The sequence below is a fragment of the Rhinolophus sinicus genome, chromosome 14, assembly GCF_057876585.1.
Source record: "Rhinolophus sinicus isolate RSI-liver-muscle chromosome 14, RSI-T2T, whole genome shotgun sequence".
In the NCBI taxonomy this organism is placed as follows: Eukaryota; Metazoa; Chordata; class Mammalia; order Chiroptera; family Rhinolophidae; genus Rhinolophus; species Rhinolophus sinicus.
The window spans coordinates 75,358,523-75,377,278 of record NC_142514.1 but is presented as its reverse complement, the minus strand read 5'-3'; the positions used below and the strand labels follow the sequence as shown (position 1 = coordinate 75,377,278).

The 18,756-nt window shown below is 42.8% G+C and overlaps 1 protein-coding gene across 1 annotated transcript in view; it reads right to left on the bottom strand.

The window, feature by feature from the left end:
- MBOAT1 (membrane bound glycerophospholipid O-acyltransferase 1) overlaps positions 1–18,439 on the bottom strand; it is a 100,378-nt gene extending 81,939 nt beyond the window's left edge. Inside the window, exon 1 of the mRNA XM_019734286.3 lies at positions 17,856–18,439. Coding sequence (XP_019589845.2) covers positions 17,856–17,951 — 96 coding nt within the window. The 5' untranslated portion in view covers positions 17,952–18,439. The remainder of the gene's footprint in view (positions 1–17,855) is intronic.
- Between the last annotated feature and the right edge of the window lie 317 nt (positions 18,440–18,756).

Sequence of the window (18,756 nt, the reverse complement as noted above, 5' to 3'; positions counted from 1 at the left end):
TCCTTCAACCACAGACTTATTTGTCAATAATACTAAAATAAGAATCACTGTGGACTGGCTGCTGGATAAAGAACAGAGTGCAGGGCAGGCAGGAAGGAAGAGGGTAGTTCCTGACGATGGGAAGCATCACTATACAGCTTCTGCTTGAAAACTCTCAGGGATGAGGGACTCATGAACTCCAAGGGTGGTAATTCTTTTATCTCCACAACTCTCATTAATAATTAGGAACTTTATGATGGATTGAAACCTAACTCCCTAGAGTTTCCACCCCTTGAGTTTAATTCTGCTGAGGACACAGCATAATTATACCCTTCAAATACCTGATGTCATATCATCTTAAGGCTTTTCTCCTTTAAGTTCAACACCTCCTCTTCCTTCAACAATATCTTCTTGTCTGCAGTGGGTTGGAGGTTGCACACTTTGCTGCTCACCTCCTTTTGCTACACTTCAGTTTGCCAACGTGCCTCTTAAAACCTGACACCCAGCACTAAACACCTGACCAGCACAGAATGGACTGCTGTGACCACCTGCTATGGACAGGCGAGCAAAACACCTTCCCTGGGTCATTTTACCATACTGGACACGCCAAACAGGGCATATCCAAACCTCTGTGTATTCTGATTCATTCCTGGATTTACCCAAATATTCTCAGAATCATCCCTGCTTTGAGGCTGCACTTGATACCCTTACGCATAAAATACAAGAGCAAATAGAGTCCAGGACGGGAACCCAAACTTCCTGGCTCCAAATCCTGGCTTTACTGCTGACCAGCCATGGGATCTTACAAGCGATCAAGTGACTTACCCTCCCAGTTTTTTTATGGGGGGGTATTATTTCTTACCACATGGATTTGTTGCGTGACTTAGATAATTCATATGGAATGTTTAGCACAGTATCTAGGAAGCACTCCTTGTGGAAAGCTTTATTTATAGGTCGATTAGCACTATGAGCCTCAGTTGAAGGTCTAAACATCGCCATACGATAGAATAAATCAGGACATCTATGGCCCCCACCTCCTCAAGAATTAAGCTGCCTTTTCCTTTTCATTGGAAGAGATAGAAGCTACATCTTTTACATATCCAACTGGCCAGTAAATAAAAAACTGTGCCACACTTTCATAGGAGACAGCTGATTTTTATTATTATTATTATTCCTACAGGCAAAACCACTCTGGTGCCTATGAACATACGCAAACTAACAACCCCAGCATTTCAGTTGATAAGAAGCAATGTTTACCTGATAAAGTCATGCCTTTGCAAGGTTCTTTCACACTTCCTGGGTGCACGAAATTTGCTTACATTTCAGCTTAGATCTCCACCCTCCCATTTCACTACAGTTAAAAAAATGTTTTCTTTCCATCTGTGTCCAAGTCTTTACTTACTGCCTTCTTCTGCCCTATCTTTTCTGCCCTGGAGTACCCTAAATCCCTTCATCCCCTAGTATCCCCCAATTTGAGTCTTTTCTTTCTCTTCACTAGATACTAACTAGAAACTGAACTTCGCTTCCAGAAACACCCACACCCACCTCACTGCCCAGGCATCCTATCCCTAAAATACATTTAAGCCCAAGACGTTTCAATGAAGAAAAACAGTTGTCCAGCTTAGACCACTAGGAAGTAAACCACAAGACAGAAAATGTGTATTTCTTAAGTTTAGTGCTATAACAAGCGTTTTCCCCCATTGGTTTCAAAAATGTGATGGGGCTGACAATGGGAAAATAATAGCAAACGGTATCTATGTGTTTACTAAATAGTTTACTAAAACCTTCCCCATGGGTCACGTACCTCATTTGATAGACTCAACAACCCCTTAATGTGGGTATTATCAGCTCACTTTACAAATAAGGAATCAGGCTCAGAAAGTGTAAATAGTTTTTCCAAGGCCACACATCTAATAAATACTGGCTCTAAGCCTGGAACCCAGCTTTTCACAGTCCTATTCCAGCAATCTTCCCACTACCTTAGAGCAAGGTGAGTACAGGGGACAGATCTCAGAAGGAAACCCAAGCATCAATTACACAGCCTGGGTCTGAAATTTGGTCTACTTTTATATAGCTAGTACTCCATCTTCCTTATGAGCAGATTTTTTCAGAGATGCTTGTGGACTAAACAATATGCACATAGACTTGTTCTGCTGAATAGAGAATTGAAAGGCAGAGTACTATTTCCAAGGTCAAAACTTAATGAGGAAATATCTCAGTGCACAACGGTAAATGAATAGAGAGTTTTGTATGGGGTTGTTCTGTTGTTTGATATTACGAGGAGAGATGTATTTATCTTATTAAACAAGTATTCATTCATGAAAATTAACTGATGAGGAGCCTGAGGATTTGGGGTGAAAGGAAAGTCCTTTCCATCTGTACTGAAAGTGACTTAGATGCATGCAAAGATTTTGATAAATCTCACTTTCAGGCAAAACGTAAATCTAAAGTACAAACACGTACCAGTGGAACTGCATGTTTTCTTTCCATTCCTCTGACTAGAAAATTCTCTAAAAACACACTGGTCTCAACTTCCAAGTCTGACAATATGGTGAGCTCAGTGTTCACAGATACAGCACAGCTAATGATCCTAGATTAAAAATAAAAAACATCAGTTTTTAAGTAAATTTTACTTTTTAGAACAGTTTTGGATTTACAGAAAAATTGCAAAGATTAGTACAGAGTTCCCATATACCCCACACCTAGTTTCCCATTATCAGCATCTTACATCTCATGGTTCACTTATGTTAATGAACCAATGCTGATACACTAATATTAACGAAAGCACACATTTTATTCACATTTCCTTAGTATTTACCTAATGCTCTTTTTCTGTTCCAGGATCCCACCCAGGATACCACTTTACATTTAGTTGTCATGTCTCCTTCGCTTCCTCTTCGTTATGACATATTCTCAGCTTTTCCTTGTGTTTGATGACCTTGACACATTTAAGTGCTAGTCAGGTATTTTGTGTCTCTCTCAATTGGGATTTGTCTGATGCTTTTTTCAGAATTAGACATGGGTCATGGGTTTTGGGAAGGAAGATCACAGAAGTAAAGTATCCTTTTCACCACATCATATTAAGGGTAATAACGTACTATTAATATCACTGTTGATGTTGACCTTGATCACTTGGCCGAGGTCATGTTTATTAGGTTCCTCCAATGTAGTTACTCTCCCCTGCTTCCCTTTCCATATTGTCCTCTTCAGAAGGAAGTCACAATGCACAACCCACACTTAAGCAGTAGAGAATTACGTTCCCCTCCTTGAAAGAGGAGTATATATAGGAATTATTTGGAATTCAGGTAGACTTGTCTATTTCCTGACATTTATTTACTTATTTATTCAGTCATTTATTTGTATCAGTATGAACTCATGCATGTTTATTTTATACTCTGGCTCATAATCTAATAGTTTTATAATCAACAGATTATAGGTTTATAATTTATACTTCTATAATCTAATACCTTTTTTCCCCTCAAATTGTTCGAACTTTGGCTATTAGAAACGCTTCCAGTTGGCTCCTATATTCATTTTACACACTTTGCTCATTTTGATTTTCTGTTTTTGTTTTTGTAGTTCTTTATTTTCTGGCACTACGAAATACTGCAGGCTCACTGAGTGTATTTCCTGCCCCAGTCCCAGAATCAGCCATTTCTCCAAAAAGCTCTGGTTCCTTTTACTGGAAAAAGATATTAGAAACCAAGGTCTAAGTATAGGTATATACACTGCTAATACAGTATCACTCCTTTCAGCTGACAGAGCAAGGAAATATACGTGTATACTAACCCTTGAATATACACATATCTATAGCTATTCCTACATGTAACCACCTATATCTATATTAAGCTAAACATAAGTTCATATTGATGTGCTTGATTATTTTCATGCACGGCTGAACTGGAAGAAAAGTAAGAGAGTTCTCAGAAGCTGGAAGTACAAGAAAGCAGAAATCAGAGATGCAAGCACCCTTGGAACTGGCATTTGCCCTGGGACATAAGCCCATACAGGTAGTCTAGAGCTTGGGCACCAGACACAAAGCAGGCCAAGAAAGAAGAGGTGGGAGGAAGAATTAGAGACTCTGCATAAAGCTAAGACATGTCTTGAAGCCAAGACCCCTCCTAAACTTCTGAAAGGTGACACTCACTAGGGAAAAAGGCCCTCCCTACAAACGGAGACAGAAGGATGTGTGTTTATGTGGGCCTTGGCTCTGGGTGAATAGACAAAATGTACAAAAACTCCCCTGAGAATGAGAGTTTGGAGGCCTGCGTTCACATGCCCTGTATGACCAAAAAAAGGAAAAATAAATCCAAAGCAGAAAATATAATTTCAGCAAGCCTGGTTGGGAGTGCTCCCAGGTGCCCCAGCAGGAGGAAATGCAAATGCTCTCAAAAGGTTTGTGCCTTAAATCCAGGTCTCTAAATATTCCCACAGATAAAATACAACAGAGCATGGGCAACCAATTGAAAACCATCAAAGACTCTCGGAAATGAAAGAAACCAATCATAAAGACACGTACTATATGAGTCCATTCATATGAAATAGCCAAGAACAGGCCAGCTTATATAGAGAGAAAGTAGATTAGTGGTTGCCAGGGGCTGGGGGAGGAGGATTTGGGAAGAAGTGGGAACTGCTAATGACCCGAGCTTCTTTCAGGGGGAACAAAAATATTCTAAAATTAGATTGTGACAACCTTGTGACTATACCAAAACACACTGAATTGTACACTTCAGGTTGGGTGAATTGTAAGATACAGGATTCTGGAATAGAAAGAGGACATTAATGGTGAAATTGGTGAAATTCAAAAAGTTTGGAATTTATTTAATAGTTATATATCAGTGTTGGTTTTTTAGTTTTGACAAATGCACCATGGTAATGTAGATGTTAACACTGATTGGAGAAACCGGAGCGAGGTATGTATAACTCTTCATACTATCATCACAACTTTTCTGTAAATCTAAAATTATTCCAAAATAAAGTGTGTTTTTTTCTTAATTACCAAAGAATGTGATCCATCTGTTATAAAGAAATGGGCAATCTTTAAAAGATGTGTTGTTTCTGAAAATACTGGGGAGACCTTGGTATTTTCAATTGAGCTAAAGAAGGCTAATTACAAAATACCCACAACAAAGGAACTCTCCAAGGCCATCAAATTCAAGGCCTTCTTCAGGAAATGAGATGTTAGTGGTGCCCCCCAATTATGGTTACCTAACTAGCATTTTAAGGTCCTCGCTGATGACCAACCCAAGATCTGTGGCTTTTTCCATCTTTAGTCAATAAGTGCATTTCCTTTTGCTTAGCAATCTTCAGTCTAGCTGTTCTTGGAAGGCAGCTATGCTAACCACTATACCACCAACGCGACAGTCTAGCTGTTCTTAAAACCATTTTTCTTGTTCTGTTTTAATTTCTCCAATTCTCCTAGAAACTGGCAACAGAGAACCAAATCTAGACACATATTACTCTAATAAATGTTTGAGGGTTGCCAAGTATACAACAGACAAGGACAATCTTTTTGGCTTTCCAGCACTCATGAAATCTTGTGGTCAATTTCGAAATCATTTTACAGCCCACCGATCTACCTACCTTCAAATTCTCTCTGAGATTTCCATTAGCAAGATGCATACTCAAAATTCATTATTTGTTATTATGATAAAACAACCCCACCCTAAATCTTGAGGAAATGACTTTTTTTTTTTTAATTTACAGCCTTTTTTAAATTTTTGCCCTTTAAAAAAAAAAAAAAAAAAACTACGGTAACAGAACTGGCAATTAGATGAAGCTATATAAAAAGAGTCTAAATACCTCAGTAGAAAGATAAAAAAGAAACGCATAAGTCAACTTAACTTTTGAAACTTAGTAAAGCTAATTATAAAACTGAGCTAAATGTTAACTCAATAAGGCTAAGATTACAAAAACAAATGTAAGACAGTCATCATTATACCTTTTTTGTAAACTCCAGGCCCTATACATTAAAAAAATAAAAAATCATTTTGTCTTTCCCTCCACAGTTGTGTAAAGTAGCTCTCTAAATATAATTTCATATAAATTATATTTGCTTCCCTTTTGTTAAATAGCCTACAGGCAAGTTAACACTTACTGTTTGGAGAAGAATGGGCAATTATCTTTCAGAGGAGAGAGTAAAAAACAGCACAACATCCCTAGCAGACAAAAAAAAAAATAGAAGCTCTTCTCTCTATATGGTTTTTGATTCAGAGTAAAGCACACACATTCCTAAAGCATTCTGTTCTTACTCCAACAAGGAGGTTAAAGAAGAGAGAAGATTCCAGAGCCCTTAAGGTCAATTCACTTCAGATAACATGCATTAAATGCACACATCTCATTTAAAGAAATAAGAAAGTAAAACATACAGGTACAGTCCTTTTAGCTTTGTCCACTGAAAGGTGGAAAATACAGAGTCCTGGTTTGTGGGCTTTACTCTCAAAAGGTGTTTCTTTACAATCGAAAACCAAGCCTTCCTTACCGCTTGTTGAAGATCTTGAAATCACAGAATTTTAGTGGTGAACAGGTCCGAAACAGCATTATTTCCAGCAAATATGTATACCAAGAATTCTGGAGACCAGCCTAGTTAGAGGCAGAGACATTTCACCCCTGAGACACAGAGCACGTGGGAATCTTTAATGTCCCTTTACCTGAGTCCAGAGTGTGCTTCTCTCCATCTCAATCTCTGCCTCCCTGCAGGAGCTCAGTGCTCCCCTCCCTACATTTGCCTTGGTAAGTGACCCCCACTGCTCTCCTAAGAGGACTGTGAAGAGCAGTGCAGTGCCAACTGGGGAAGACCCCTCCCCAGCCCCCTCACCCACCACCAGCAGCACTTTCAGCATTAGTTAAAAGACAAGGCAGTTCCGGGAAGCACAGAAACAGAACTTTCAGGAAAGGCAGAAGGAAGTCAAATGTCACAAGAGCTCTGTATCTGCAGATATGGATCAGTCCCTAAAAGACACTAAGTTAAAAAAAAAAAAGAAGAAAGAAAAAGAAGCAAGGGGTAGCAGAGCTACACACTATCACTTGTGCCAGAAAACAGACGAAACAATTCTGTGTGCACATGTACATAACCGAACGCTAAAAGGATGCCACCAGCTACCAGTGGGGAGGGCAGCTGGGCAGCTGAAAAAGGGAGTGGGGTGGGGACACTGGCCTTTCATTATATCCCCTTTTCTGTCTTGTGATTTTTGGTACTAAGTCCATAAGCTGCTTTGTCAGAAAACTAATTTTTGAAACTACTTATACAAAATAAAAACCAAAAATATTTTTAAATTATCTTTTAAATTTTAAATTAAAATTGATACATTAAAATTTTAAATAAATAAAATAAAAACAAAGAGCAAAAATAATGCCAGAGGGGGAAAAAAGTCTTTGGAACAAAGATGTCTCAATCCAGTGAGACACACAGGTAAACCATTTCATGAAATTTCACAAAACGTTTAGCAACTTCTTGTAGGCCTTAGCAACCTTTGGTCGTATACCTTGGTCGACTCTGTTTCAAATCAGAGATACAGAATGATGAATGCAACAAAAGGGAAGGGTGTGGATGTGGGGAGACAAACCACTGTCCTTTTTGTTTTAATTACTTGTTTGAAATAAGAATTTAGAAGCATCTGAACAAAAACTTTTCAAATGTACCCTTGCTCTTTTTCAACTTAGACTAGAACCCCAGCTCTGTGTTGTTAATTTGGTAAATAAACCTGAGAACGGAATATTTGTAATAATACGATGGTTGAGAAATCCCCAGTACTGTCGGCCCAGATATCTCAATTCAACACTTAAAACTGCTTCAATGCTACTGTGAACTTCCAAAACCATTACTGCAAATCCGATCAGTACTATTAATGCATAAAAGATTAACCACTGATAACTACAAAGTTATAAGCAAAGCTCCACCGTTACAAAGAAGTTGGTAAATGATTCACCAAGTGCACAATTTTGGGATAACTAAAAAACACATTACAAATGGGTTAATGAGTTCATCTTGTGGTAGATAGCCATGTTTCTTAAGCCCAAAGGGACAGCGGTCTTTTAATAAGGCACATGTTTATTAACCCGTATAAACTACTTGAAGTTACTTTTCCCACTCATTACTCTCCATCCTTGTGATATCCTGGCAAAACTACCAGAAATTGCCATTAATAAGACTGCAGCAAGTTTTTTTCTTTCTTGTTTACTGACAGGGTTGACTTACTTAAAATAGAAAGCTTCTGAAAAGCACACAAACACTGTTATTAAATTACACATCCTGAATTTTTTTTTACAAGTTGCCGCTACAAAATATTTTCCCAGATTGCATCTCCTTAGATACAATCTTTTCACGAAATTTTTCTTTATAAATGGAATTTGGAGGCCATGCTGCACAATACTCCGGAACACCTGGATATATGGCACCTTTTATACGGTGACTTGACTTTCAACTGCTAAAGGAAATTTCTACATATTGTTCTCACAAACCCTGAGACAACTGGTCCGAAACGTGGTGTTAAGATCTGCATTTATAACTACATGTGATGCATACATACATCAACTCCACAAAATGAAAATGCGAACAGCGTATTTCATACTTAAACAACCCAAGTTTAACATTTAACTATCAGAAATTGGGCTATTAATTAATTTTCAAATCAGAAATTAGGACTATTCAATCTGAAATGCAGGTTCCAAATAATAAACAGGCCTAACCAGTTGGTAAAAAGAGCTGGCTCCCAATTTTACCTTAATGTAGTCATTCATGCCAATGCAAGAATGTAAATAAAATTCCATTTCAATCCAACAAACGCTTATTTAGTTCCTGCTTTGTACTAGGCATACAAACATGACTCAGATTCATCCTTAGTCACTACCCACAAAGAATGTTCAGGTGTAGTCTCAGCACCATTGTTCAAACAGCTTCCTCTTCCTGGAATCTTCTGCCTGTCCCACTGGCCCCACTCCAGCACTTTCCACTTCTTCTAAAACAGCAGCTCCCGGGAAGTTTTCTCCAACACCCTCTCAAGACAGGTGCACAGGTGCTGAGCTCAGGCAGTGGTATATACACAAGTCCCCTGGAGCTTCAAGCGCATCTAACACCAGCTTTACAGGTAAGACAGTAGTCACAAGTGCTCACAGGTTTGTCTACCAGAAGGCACAGCTCCTCATTAATCTCTGTATCTCCATTCTAGCCCAACAGTTGGCATACAGTGTTCAATAAGCAAACAGAGTCATGCTCCACTTAATGACAGGGATCCATTCTGAGAAACGTGTTGTTAAGTGATTTCTCCATTGTACGAACATCATAGAGTGCACGTACACAAACCTGGATGGTACAGCCTACTGCACACCCAGGTTCTATGGTGTAGCCTATTGCTCCCAGGCTACAAGCCTGTAGAGCATATTACGGTAGACAACAACAGAGATTAAGTCCAGCACAGGAGAAAATGACGCAATCATGAGATGCGATACAAACATGAGATGGATGAGGCATGCTGTTCTACAGCAAACTTTTTTACAAGTAGGGAGAATGCCCTCTAAAATAACAATAAAAAAATAACAATAAAATGTATAATATAGAAAATACATAAACCAGCAACACAGTAGTTTGTTATCATTAGCAACTAGTATGTACCGTACATAATTGTATGTGCCACACTTTACACGACTGGCAGCGCAGTAGGTTTCTTTACACCAGCATCACCACAAACACGTAAGGAATGCACAACACTATGATGTTACAGTGGCTACGAAGTCACTGGGTGATAGGTATTTTTCAGCTCCATTATCTTATGGGACCATCGTTGTTGACACCAAAAAGTCTGTTCGCAGCACATGACTGTAGATGAGATAATGTATGCAGAGCAGCTGGCTGACTGCCTGACAGCACAAGCATTCAATATATAGAAGTTTTAGTGTCATGAAGCCAGACAGGTAAACTGAGGCCAAGTTGTGAAGATTACCTCTTGTTCCACAACAGGAAGACCCATTAGGCCTCTGCTTAAAATGCCAGGAAGAATATGGCCACACCTCCACTCTCTCTGCCCTCCTTTCAGTTACTGTCAAATCAAGCCACCAGATCGTGACACCAGGGAGCACTTTCCAGCAGGACTGGATCACTCCACACCCCCAAAAATGGAGACTACGCGTCTTCCTGTTCTATGTACATAGGCTGGACTAAGGGACGGTCCCCACCTCCCCCAGCCCTGTCCTCTCCATTCTGTGGAATTTGGGGTTTATACCTCACAGTGTTGCCCTCAGTACATCTTACCCTTTGACGTTCTTGGGCTGTTTCTGCAAGCCACCCTCCACCTCCCAATAGCAATCTCTTCAGAACCACAAGAAGCTTTCTACCACATTTGCGTGCGGCTCTAGGAAAGACCAAAATCCTCAGGGTCAGTCACTAGCCATGGCCTTACGAGATCTCTGGGACTCCAGGGGGTGCACCCCTACCGGCCTCGATCCCTCCCACACATCTCAGACCTCAAGCCCAGCAAGCAAGCCCCACTTCTCAACCTGCAGCCGTTTGCTGCTCCTGACTTCCTCCTCCTCCATGATGACTCATCTTCCCACTAAGGACCTGCCACTGCTGACCTTCTCCAAGCCCGCCCTCTGCTCCATTCAAAAAATCTAGTCTTCCCAGCTCTCTCCTTTCACTCTTAGCCTAGCAGGAGAACTGTTGGCCTCTGGGCATTTTCTTTCTCATGGGAGAGAAGAAAGTGACTGCTTTTCCAGATTCCCCAATGCTACTCTGGACCATTTTTCTTCTACCATCCTTATACAAAACCTTTCCTCCTTCCTTTTTCTCCACTTCACATCCCCTAATTCAACTGGGAAGCTTCACTGCTTAGGAGGACAATCCATTGAACCCCCAGTTCCTTGGCTTGCTAAACCAAACTGACTTTCATCCCAACTCCCATATCCACACCTTAACTTTCCCTCCCCATCGCCCAGAAAAGCTTCACTGGGAATCTTCAACTCCAACATCCAGCCCCAGCTCTCTCACTTCCTCTGCACCTGCTCCTCAAAGTCCCTCAATATCTGGATCTTTCTCTTTTCACTTTCATCACTTTCTGTTTTACTCTTGCTCCTAAAAGTAGCTGCTGAATGAGAAAAAGCACACACCGATACAAATCCATGCCTCTAAAAATCTATGATTGTCAGTGGGCGGATTACACTCAGCCACCCATTAAATTCCCCTTGGCTAGTTCTTTCTCTACTTACCCATAAAGACTACTCGAAACTTACACTCATCCTCAAAACCCCCGCTCTTCCTCACCCCTGCATCCTTCAGCCATGACCTCCTGCACCTCGTTACAAGATGAAAATCCACGCACAGCCTAACCTTTCAATGCCTTCCTTTTGGTGGTGGCAGTAGCTCTAAACTTCAGTTGGCAAGAGAATCACCCAGGGAGCTCCTTCACCCTAATGTCCAGATTCACTAAGTATGGGGCAGATCCCAGAAACAAGCACCAAACTTTGGGGGAAATTAATCTATAGCAGGGGTCTGCAAACTCTGGCCCTCCAGTCAGATCCAGCCCACTGTTTATTTTTGTGTGGCCCGCATACTTTAAAATGTGTTTTACATTTTTAAAGGGTTGGGGGAAAAAAAGCCAAAAGAAGAAAAGTTCACGACACATGAAAATTATATGAAATTCCAATGTCAGCGTCCATAAATAAAGCTTCATGAGAACACAGCCATGCCCATTAACAGCTTATCTATGGTTGCTCTCAGGCTATAACGGCAGAGTTGAGCAGTTGTGACAAAGACTATGGCCTGCAAAGCAAAAAATATTTACTGTCTGGCCCTTTATACAAAAAGTTTGCCGACCCCTGGTCTGCAGGATAAAGTGTAAACACCTCACCAGAGCCTTTCAGCTTCCCAGTGATATGATTCTGGCTTACTTCTCCAACCGAGAGTCTTGCTGTCCACACAACTGCAGTCCAACCACCACCCACTTCTGTGGACTCTCGGGTCCTTGAACTGAAAGACAACTTCATGCTCCACACCTCGGCACGCACTGTTCTTTCTACTCACTTGGCCTGATAAATTCTCCTTCATCCTTCGAGACACAAGTGTTCCCCCTGTCCTAAGAGAGGGTCTCTGATGACCACGCCTCCTCCCCTTCCACTGTGCCTGATTAACTAGTATCCTAATTATCCTTCTACAGCAGTGGTTCTCAAACTTGCGGCACATCAGCTGAGGGACTCCTTACATAACCTGTGGCTGGGCCTGTCCACAGAGCAGCAGATGGGGGCACCAGGCAGAGAACGTACATTTCTAACAGGTCTCCAGGCTGAGGCTGTACATAGCTGTCCCTGAGGCTGGTCCAGGGAGTACACGTGAGCGACTTCTGTTGATGGTATGTGTCCCCCACCCCACAATGAGTTTTTTTATAATGGGCCCCATATTACTCAAGTTTGAATCATCACAGCCTAGCACAACACCAGGAATTCCTGGAACACAATAGAAATGCAGTACTTGTTTGCATTTAACCAAATTATTTTCCTCCTGGAGGTTAATCATATCAGAGAATGAAGGGGAAATTAAGCGGGAAGAAGAGACCTGACTTTGCAGGCACTACTGAGGCTAAAAAAGAAAAATAAAGTGGCTCTGTGCTAGACTAATGTTCTGTGGCCTGCCATATGCATCCTGAGCTGGAATGAACCAGAAAGCCCCATGGTGAAGAGCGGATTGCTGAAGTCAGAAACACAAGGGGACAGCCTGGGGGTGGCATCATCTGGGAGGCAGGGGAGAGTTAGGTTCAGGACCCTTCCTCCCGTAAAGGCCAATCTATTGTCCACTTTAAAAACGACGCCCTCTATAACAAAGTTTGATCATGTATATGAGTAACATTGGCATATATGATAATGAATAAATGTCACTAATAACGAACATTTATTGAGCACCTACTATTTCCTTGGAATGCAAGGAAGGATACAACCTGGACCTCAAAGAAACTTCAGTTTGAAATTCAGCATATAAACCCAGAAAGATAACTAACAGTATAAGGTAACGTTTACTAAATGTCAAATGTAAACCGTGTCAAAGGTCAACAGTAAATTCTACAGGAGTCCTGTGTCCTACGGCTTTCCCTTCTCTGGTCCACCAAGGCTCCACCTACAAACCTCTCTCAGCACCTCACAGGTGTGAGCATACCACACTTGTATACTTGTATGAGTCCTTTGTCTCCTCTATAGGTGTGTAAGCTCCTCCAGAATGGGAAGACCTTGATTTTTCTCATCCTTGTATTTCTACCACCTGGCCAGGTACCTAGCACTAATAGCGTTAAATAAATATTTAATCGACTTAATAATGACTGTGGAATGTGAGCTGAGCGTTTAAGGAAGGGCAAGATTTAGATAAAAAAAAGAATTGAAGGTTGGGCTTTCCAAGAATGGGCAAGGGAACAAACCAGGTGACTAAAAGCCCAGACAGGTAAAGAAACTTGGGGTCAGAGGCAGCACCAGTGGAATAATCAGCCGCCTGCCAGGTTGAGCATGCCAGGTCTTCAGAGCTGGTCTACATTCATCCAGCTTTTTAAACTGTAACACAAGCTTACATTAATAGTCCTAAACCTTTGCTAGTTTAATCTCAAAATCATTTCCTGGATTCTTATGTTCTGGTCTATTTTTCCCTTGCCCCTTTTTTCTGCTGATTAAATGAGAGACAGACAGAGAGAGAGAAGAAAGAAACCCAAAGAATCCTAATTTAACACTGAATTAATATTTTATGCAAACACAAAATTTGGGGGTGCCAGTCAGTAAAAATAGCTTTGGCACCCAGAGTGCCCCACCACCAAAGTGGAAATTCCCTAAAGCCGGGAAACAGTTCCTCAGCTTTCACAGCTCCTAGGATATGACCGTGCACCACACAAATTAATAAGGTCAATATTGCATGTATCCTGGTACCTGAGTCAACCTTGTAAACTCAGATTGTGTCACACTCCACAACCAAAAAGAAGTGGACAGGGCAGGAGTAGATGATTTAAACAAGAAATAAAACACTCATCCTCCGTTCCTTGATTGCCCCTAAATGGGAAAGAAAAGTTCTTACCTAGGGTTCCCAGGTGGGAATTCCCACCCGTTCTCAGTAATTTTTTTTCACTTTCCCGTTCCCGAATCCCGAGATATAAACTGTTTTCTGTTCTCCACAATGAATCATTTCCACAAAGTGATGGCCATACTATCACCCACCTGGGTTCAAGGAGCCAATTTCCCAACCAACTTTTCTCGGGATTCGGGAATGGAAAAGAGAAAAACATTCCTGAGAACAGGCGGGAATTCCCATCAGGAAACCCTAGCAATAAATAGGAAAAACGTCTAAGAGATAATTGTGAATACGTTTATTTCCCATTGTGGGTATTACTGGGTTCAAGGAGCCAATTTTCCTGACTTCCCAACCAACTTTTCTCGGGATTCGGGAATGGGAAAGTGAAAATAATTCCTGAGAACAGGTGGGAATTTCTGCCTGGAAACCCTATTCTTACCTAACTTATCCTGGGTAAGTGAAGCTTTGTATCTGAATAATCCTACTAATTGCTGGAGCTCCATATTTGCTGGACAGACAGGGAATCACTACTTCAGAAATTAAATTATCAACAAACTCATCTGTGAGGTGTCTGTGGAGGCCCATAAGTCATCGCTCATTTCCGATGGTCTATCTGAATAGCTGTGCTCTACCTGTTTCTAATTCAATAAGATGATCTTATATTTAACATCTTTAGAAGGATGTCAGACAAATAAAAGTCTCTGGAAACTAAAAGCACAGACTTTTGTCCTCAGTATAGTCACAGTTGCACACAGGCTTCCCCCAGGAGTTAACAGAACAGGTAACGGAAGAATCAGATGAAAAATAATAAAAGAGTTCTTCACTCACATAAGAGACTGCTCAACAGACATTTCAGTTTTCACAAATAATAAACTATTTGACACAGGGAGATCCAGAAGCCAAAGATATTCTCAGAAGTGCATTCAATTCAGAAATGACAAATGTACATGTGAAATGTTAAGACCTCGTTGGGAAAAAAATTCAGTGTTTTTAAGTGACATATGAAGAACTACTTTTGTAATTTGAGGCATATGTTTATAATTTTTAGCATATCACCGCCCAACAAAAACTCACTCTTTTATGGGACAGGAACAAATGTTTATCAAAGACTGCACTCTTCTCCTTGGATTTTCCTCCAGATCTGGCTCTACCTTTCTCTTCCCTGTTCTGTGCCCAGGGAGGACCCCCTGCAGATGACATTACCCAGGAGCCCCAGGCCAGCCATCTTTGGGAGGGGTCTGACCACTAGCAAGAGATGGAAGGGCTGTGGGGTGGGAGAAGGGCTGAGCTTCTCTCCTGGCAAAGCTTGAGTATAGGTCTCACTGGGCAGGTACACCAGGATTTCTACCCCTTTCCCCTTCAGAGCCCAGGTCATCCAGGTCATCTTGGTACCTGAACATCATTTGTCAGTTCCCTTAATGCTGCCCACATCCCTCTAAGTAGTTCATTAGTTGAATTCTGTTTCCTGCCAGGATGCTGTCTGATACAAGGACCTTCCTGAAGTGGGGCATTTTATATCCATATAAAATTTCTTGGCTGGCCCGGGGGCTCAGGCGGTTAGAGTTCCATGCTCCTAACTCCGAAGGCTGCCGGTTTGATTCCCACATGGGCCAGTAGGCTCTCAACCATAAGGTTGCCAGTTCAATTCCTCGACTCCTGCAAGGGATGGTGGGCAGCGCCCCCTGCAACTAGCAACAGCCACTGGACCTGGAGCTGAGCTGCACCCTCCATAACTAAGATTGAAAGGACAACAACTTGACTTGGGAAAAAAGTCCTGGAAGTACACCCTGCTCCCCAATAAAGTCCTGATCCCCTTCCCCAATAAAATCTTAAAAAAAAAAAAAAAATTTCTCAACTCCAAACTATAGGTCTTACTGCCATGTCCCATTTTACACATGAGCATGCTGAGGCTCTAAGAGGGTAGAGTATTGGCCATGGTTACAAAGGAAGTTTGCTTGGCAGAGTAGGAATTACATCCAGGTCAGTCTGACATCTAAGATGTTAAAAAGCCCTTGAAAGTGTGAGGAAGAAAAACACATCAAGCTTGCAAAGTCTCAAGCCACAATTTAGCTTCAAACCACATTATTTATGGTTTGGGATTTTCCCTGGGTCAAAAACAAGCGAGCTGGGGCATTGCCCTATACGCGCTTCTTCCACCAATAGGCATTCGGATTTGACCCTGCTGGAGGGCAGAGGAATTGTCCTAAGATCTAAGAGATCACAGGTGCTCCTTCCTTGCCCATCACCCACATTCTTCTTTCAGTTCATCCCAGAAATACCTCCCTCCCCGCCTTAAACATCCCTAAGGCTCTTTTGTTCTCTTTTATAAATTGAAAACAGGGTTCCTCTGACAGAAACCCAGGAGGCTGAGGATGCAGTTACAAAGCACGCAATAACATCACACTGGCACCTCCCAGTCATAATTCACCAGGTTCCATTAACAGTCTCTCTTTCCATACACAAGGCCGCCCTGGATTCCACTCTCTAGTTGTGCAGAATAGCTTAAAACAGAAAATTCAATTAAAGTAAATTCTGATGGGGTGGGGGTTGGGGGGTAGGTACAAAACAAACTTCCCTTAAGGAAATTCGTCTATGAGTTATACTCATTTCAGGGCTAAAGACTTAGCTGTTATTTCTGCCTATTCCTAGGTCCCTGGGTCTCTTTCCCCTCTCTACACACCGAAGAGTAACTTACAGAAGCACAAGTTAGCACACCTCTCCCAAGTTCTTAGCTTTCTGGATTTTGCAAGTGATAAGGCAATGGTGACATCAGGTGGGGTTCTGAATCAGATCCTCAGAGAGAGCCTGCCAGGTAGAACGGTGGCTCAGTAAATAGTATCTGAGTAAGACAACCACCAGCTCTCACTTCCTCATTGCTGAAAAAAGCTGAGGGGAAAGGCCAGCAGGTATGCTTTTGTTTGCAGAACAGAAGGGGGGGGGGGGAAGATCACTAGTGAGACGCAGAGAAAGAAACCTGGGCAAAAACTCAGCATGAAACAAAACAGGCAGGAGTCCAGCACACTCCACCCGATTCCATTTAAATCAACATGTATTTATTGACTCAATACTAAATACCGGGCAGATCTAGCCTGCAGCACCTAAAAGAGACATGAAAATGAGTAAGACAGCCCCAATGCTCAGGAAGATTTCTTACCAGGAATTACTGTTCCTTATTGCCGTTTTCAATTTTAATGGTAGCAGACGGTATGGTACCATCCAAATAACCTCAACAACACCCCTCTTCTCCTACTAACCCGTCCTACTGGGGAGCCTGGGAGCTCAAGGATAAACGGAATAAACCAAGGCGCTCAGAAAACCACTGTCCTGTGTCCCTCCTCCCTTTCCAATGAACAGCACACACGGTACAAAGTAACTGTCACTCTGATTTGACAAGTCTCACTGCTTAAGCTTAAAACCCCGGTCTCTGGTTCAAAAACTATAGGTCATAGCCTCTAGATTCATCAGGCACACTTTTTAAGTAGAGTCATCTAAATTAAAAATAATAAAGCCTTAACTCCACTGATGGAAGAAACAACTGATTCATCTATCAGAAGACTTTTACAACTTGGTAACAGGAAACAAGACAACCCAAAACTTTAAAAAAAAAAGAAACAAAAGTTCATTCGAACCTATCCTACAGGATCTTTTATTTACTTGTTTATTTATTTATTTTCACATTTACAGGAGAAAAACATAAACTAAAAAAAATTTTTAAAGCCCACCTGTGTAGTTTGTAGCTGTGTAAAATCTGCTATGGGGGCGGGGATGGAGGGAGAGAGGTAACATTTCCCCCAAAGGCTCCACACCCGCACTGGCTCGGGGAGGGTGTCCTGCGCCCCGCCGCACTCACCTGGTCGAGCGGGATACCCAGGAGCTGGCTGAGCGGGTGCAGGCAGGTGGAGCCCGTGGTGCGGTAGGAGAGGCTGGAAGGCGGCTCGGCTGCCATCCCGCATCTTCGGGAGGCGGCTGCCCTGGCCACGGCCCGCGCCACCCTACTCGGCGTCCTTCCGCCCAAATGCTCGTGGGTGGCCGCCTCGAGGGGTTTACGGCCGCTTCGCTCGCGGGGATCTAGTGGCGAGGCCGGGGGACACTATCCGACGCCAACTACCCGGGCGCAAACTTAGCGTTGGCGCTGCGGCCAGGGCGCCGTGGGAGGGCCGGGCCCAGCGCGCCGCTTCCCGCTCCCTCCTCTCGGCGCTCATTGGCCCGGCCGCCAGGACGGCCCGGGAGGGAGGGAGGAAGGCAGGGAAAATGGGGCCGCGGAGCCCGGCCCCGAGCGCCACCCGGCCCGCCCAGCCCGGCCTGAACCCAAGCTTCTGGGAGAGGGAAAGCGGCGCCCGCGGGAGGGCTGGTGGCGGGCGGCCCCGGAGGCCCGAGGCGTGTCTCGTCGTCCTCCGAGCTCGCCGTCGGGTCTCCCCAACACACTACACGACCTCCCTCCGGGTCACGCAGGAGCGCGCCTTTCACTAGAGCGCACCCTTGCCCCACCCTGTTTACGCACAGTCACCCCTTTCTGTACCCGCACGGGCTAAGATTTCCTGCGCTTTCTTTTAGCGTTTTCTCCCTCACAGTCCTTGCAGCAGAGGGTTAATCTGCCTGTGGCTGGAGCCCACGGACACCCCCGTGCTGCTAGCCAGCGCCCCAGCACCCAGATTCCCTCTCTTGAGTTTCATCACTAACAACTGCACTGAACTTTAAATGGCCAGGCCAGAGTTTCTCAACCCGTGTCCCCTGTCCAGAAGCAAAAAAGT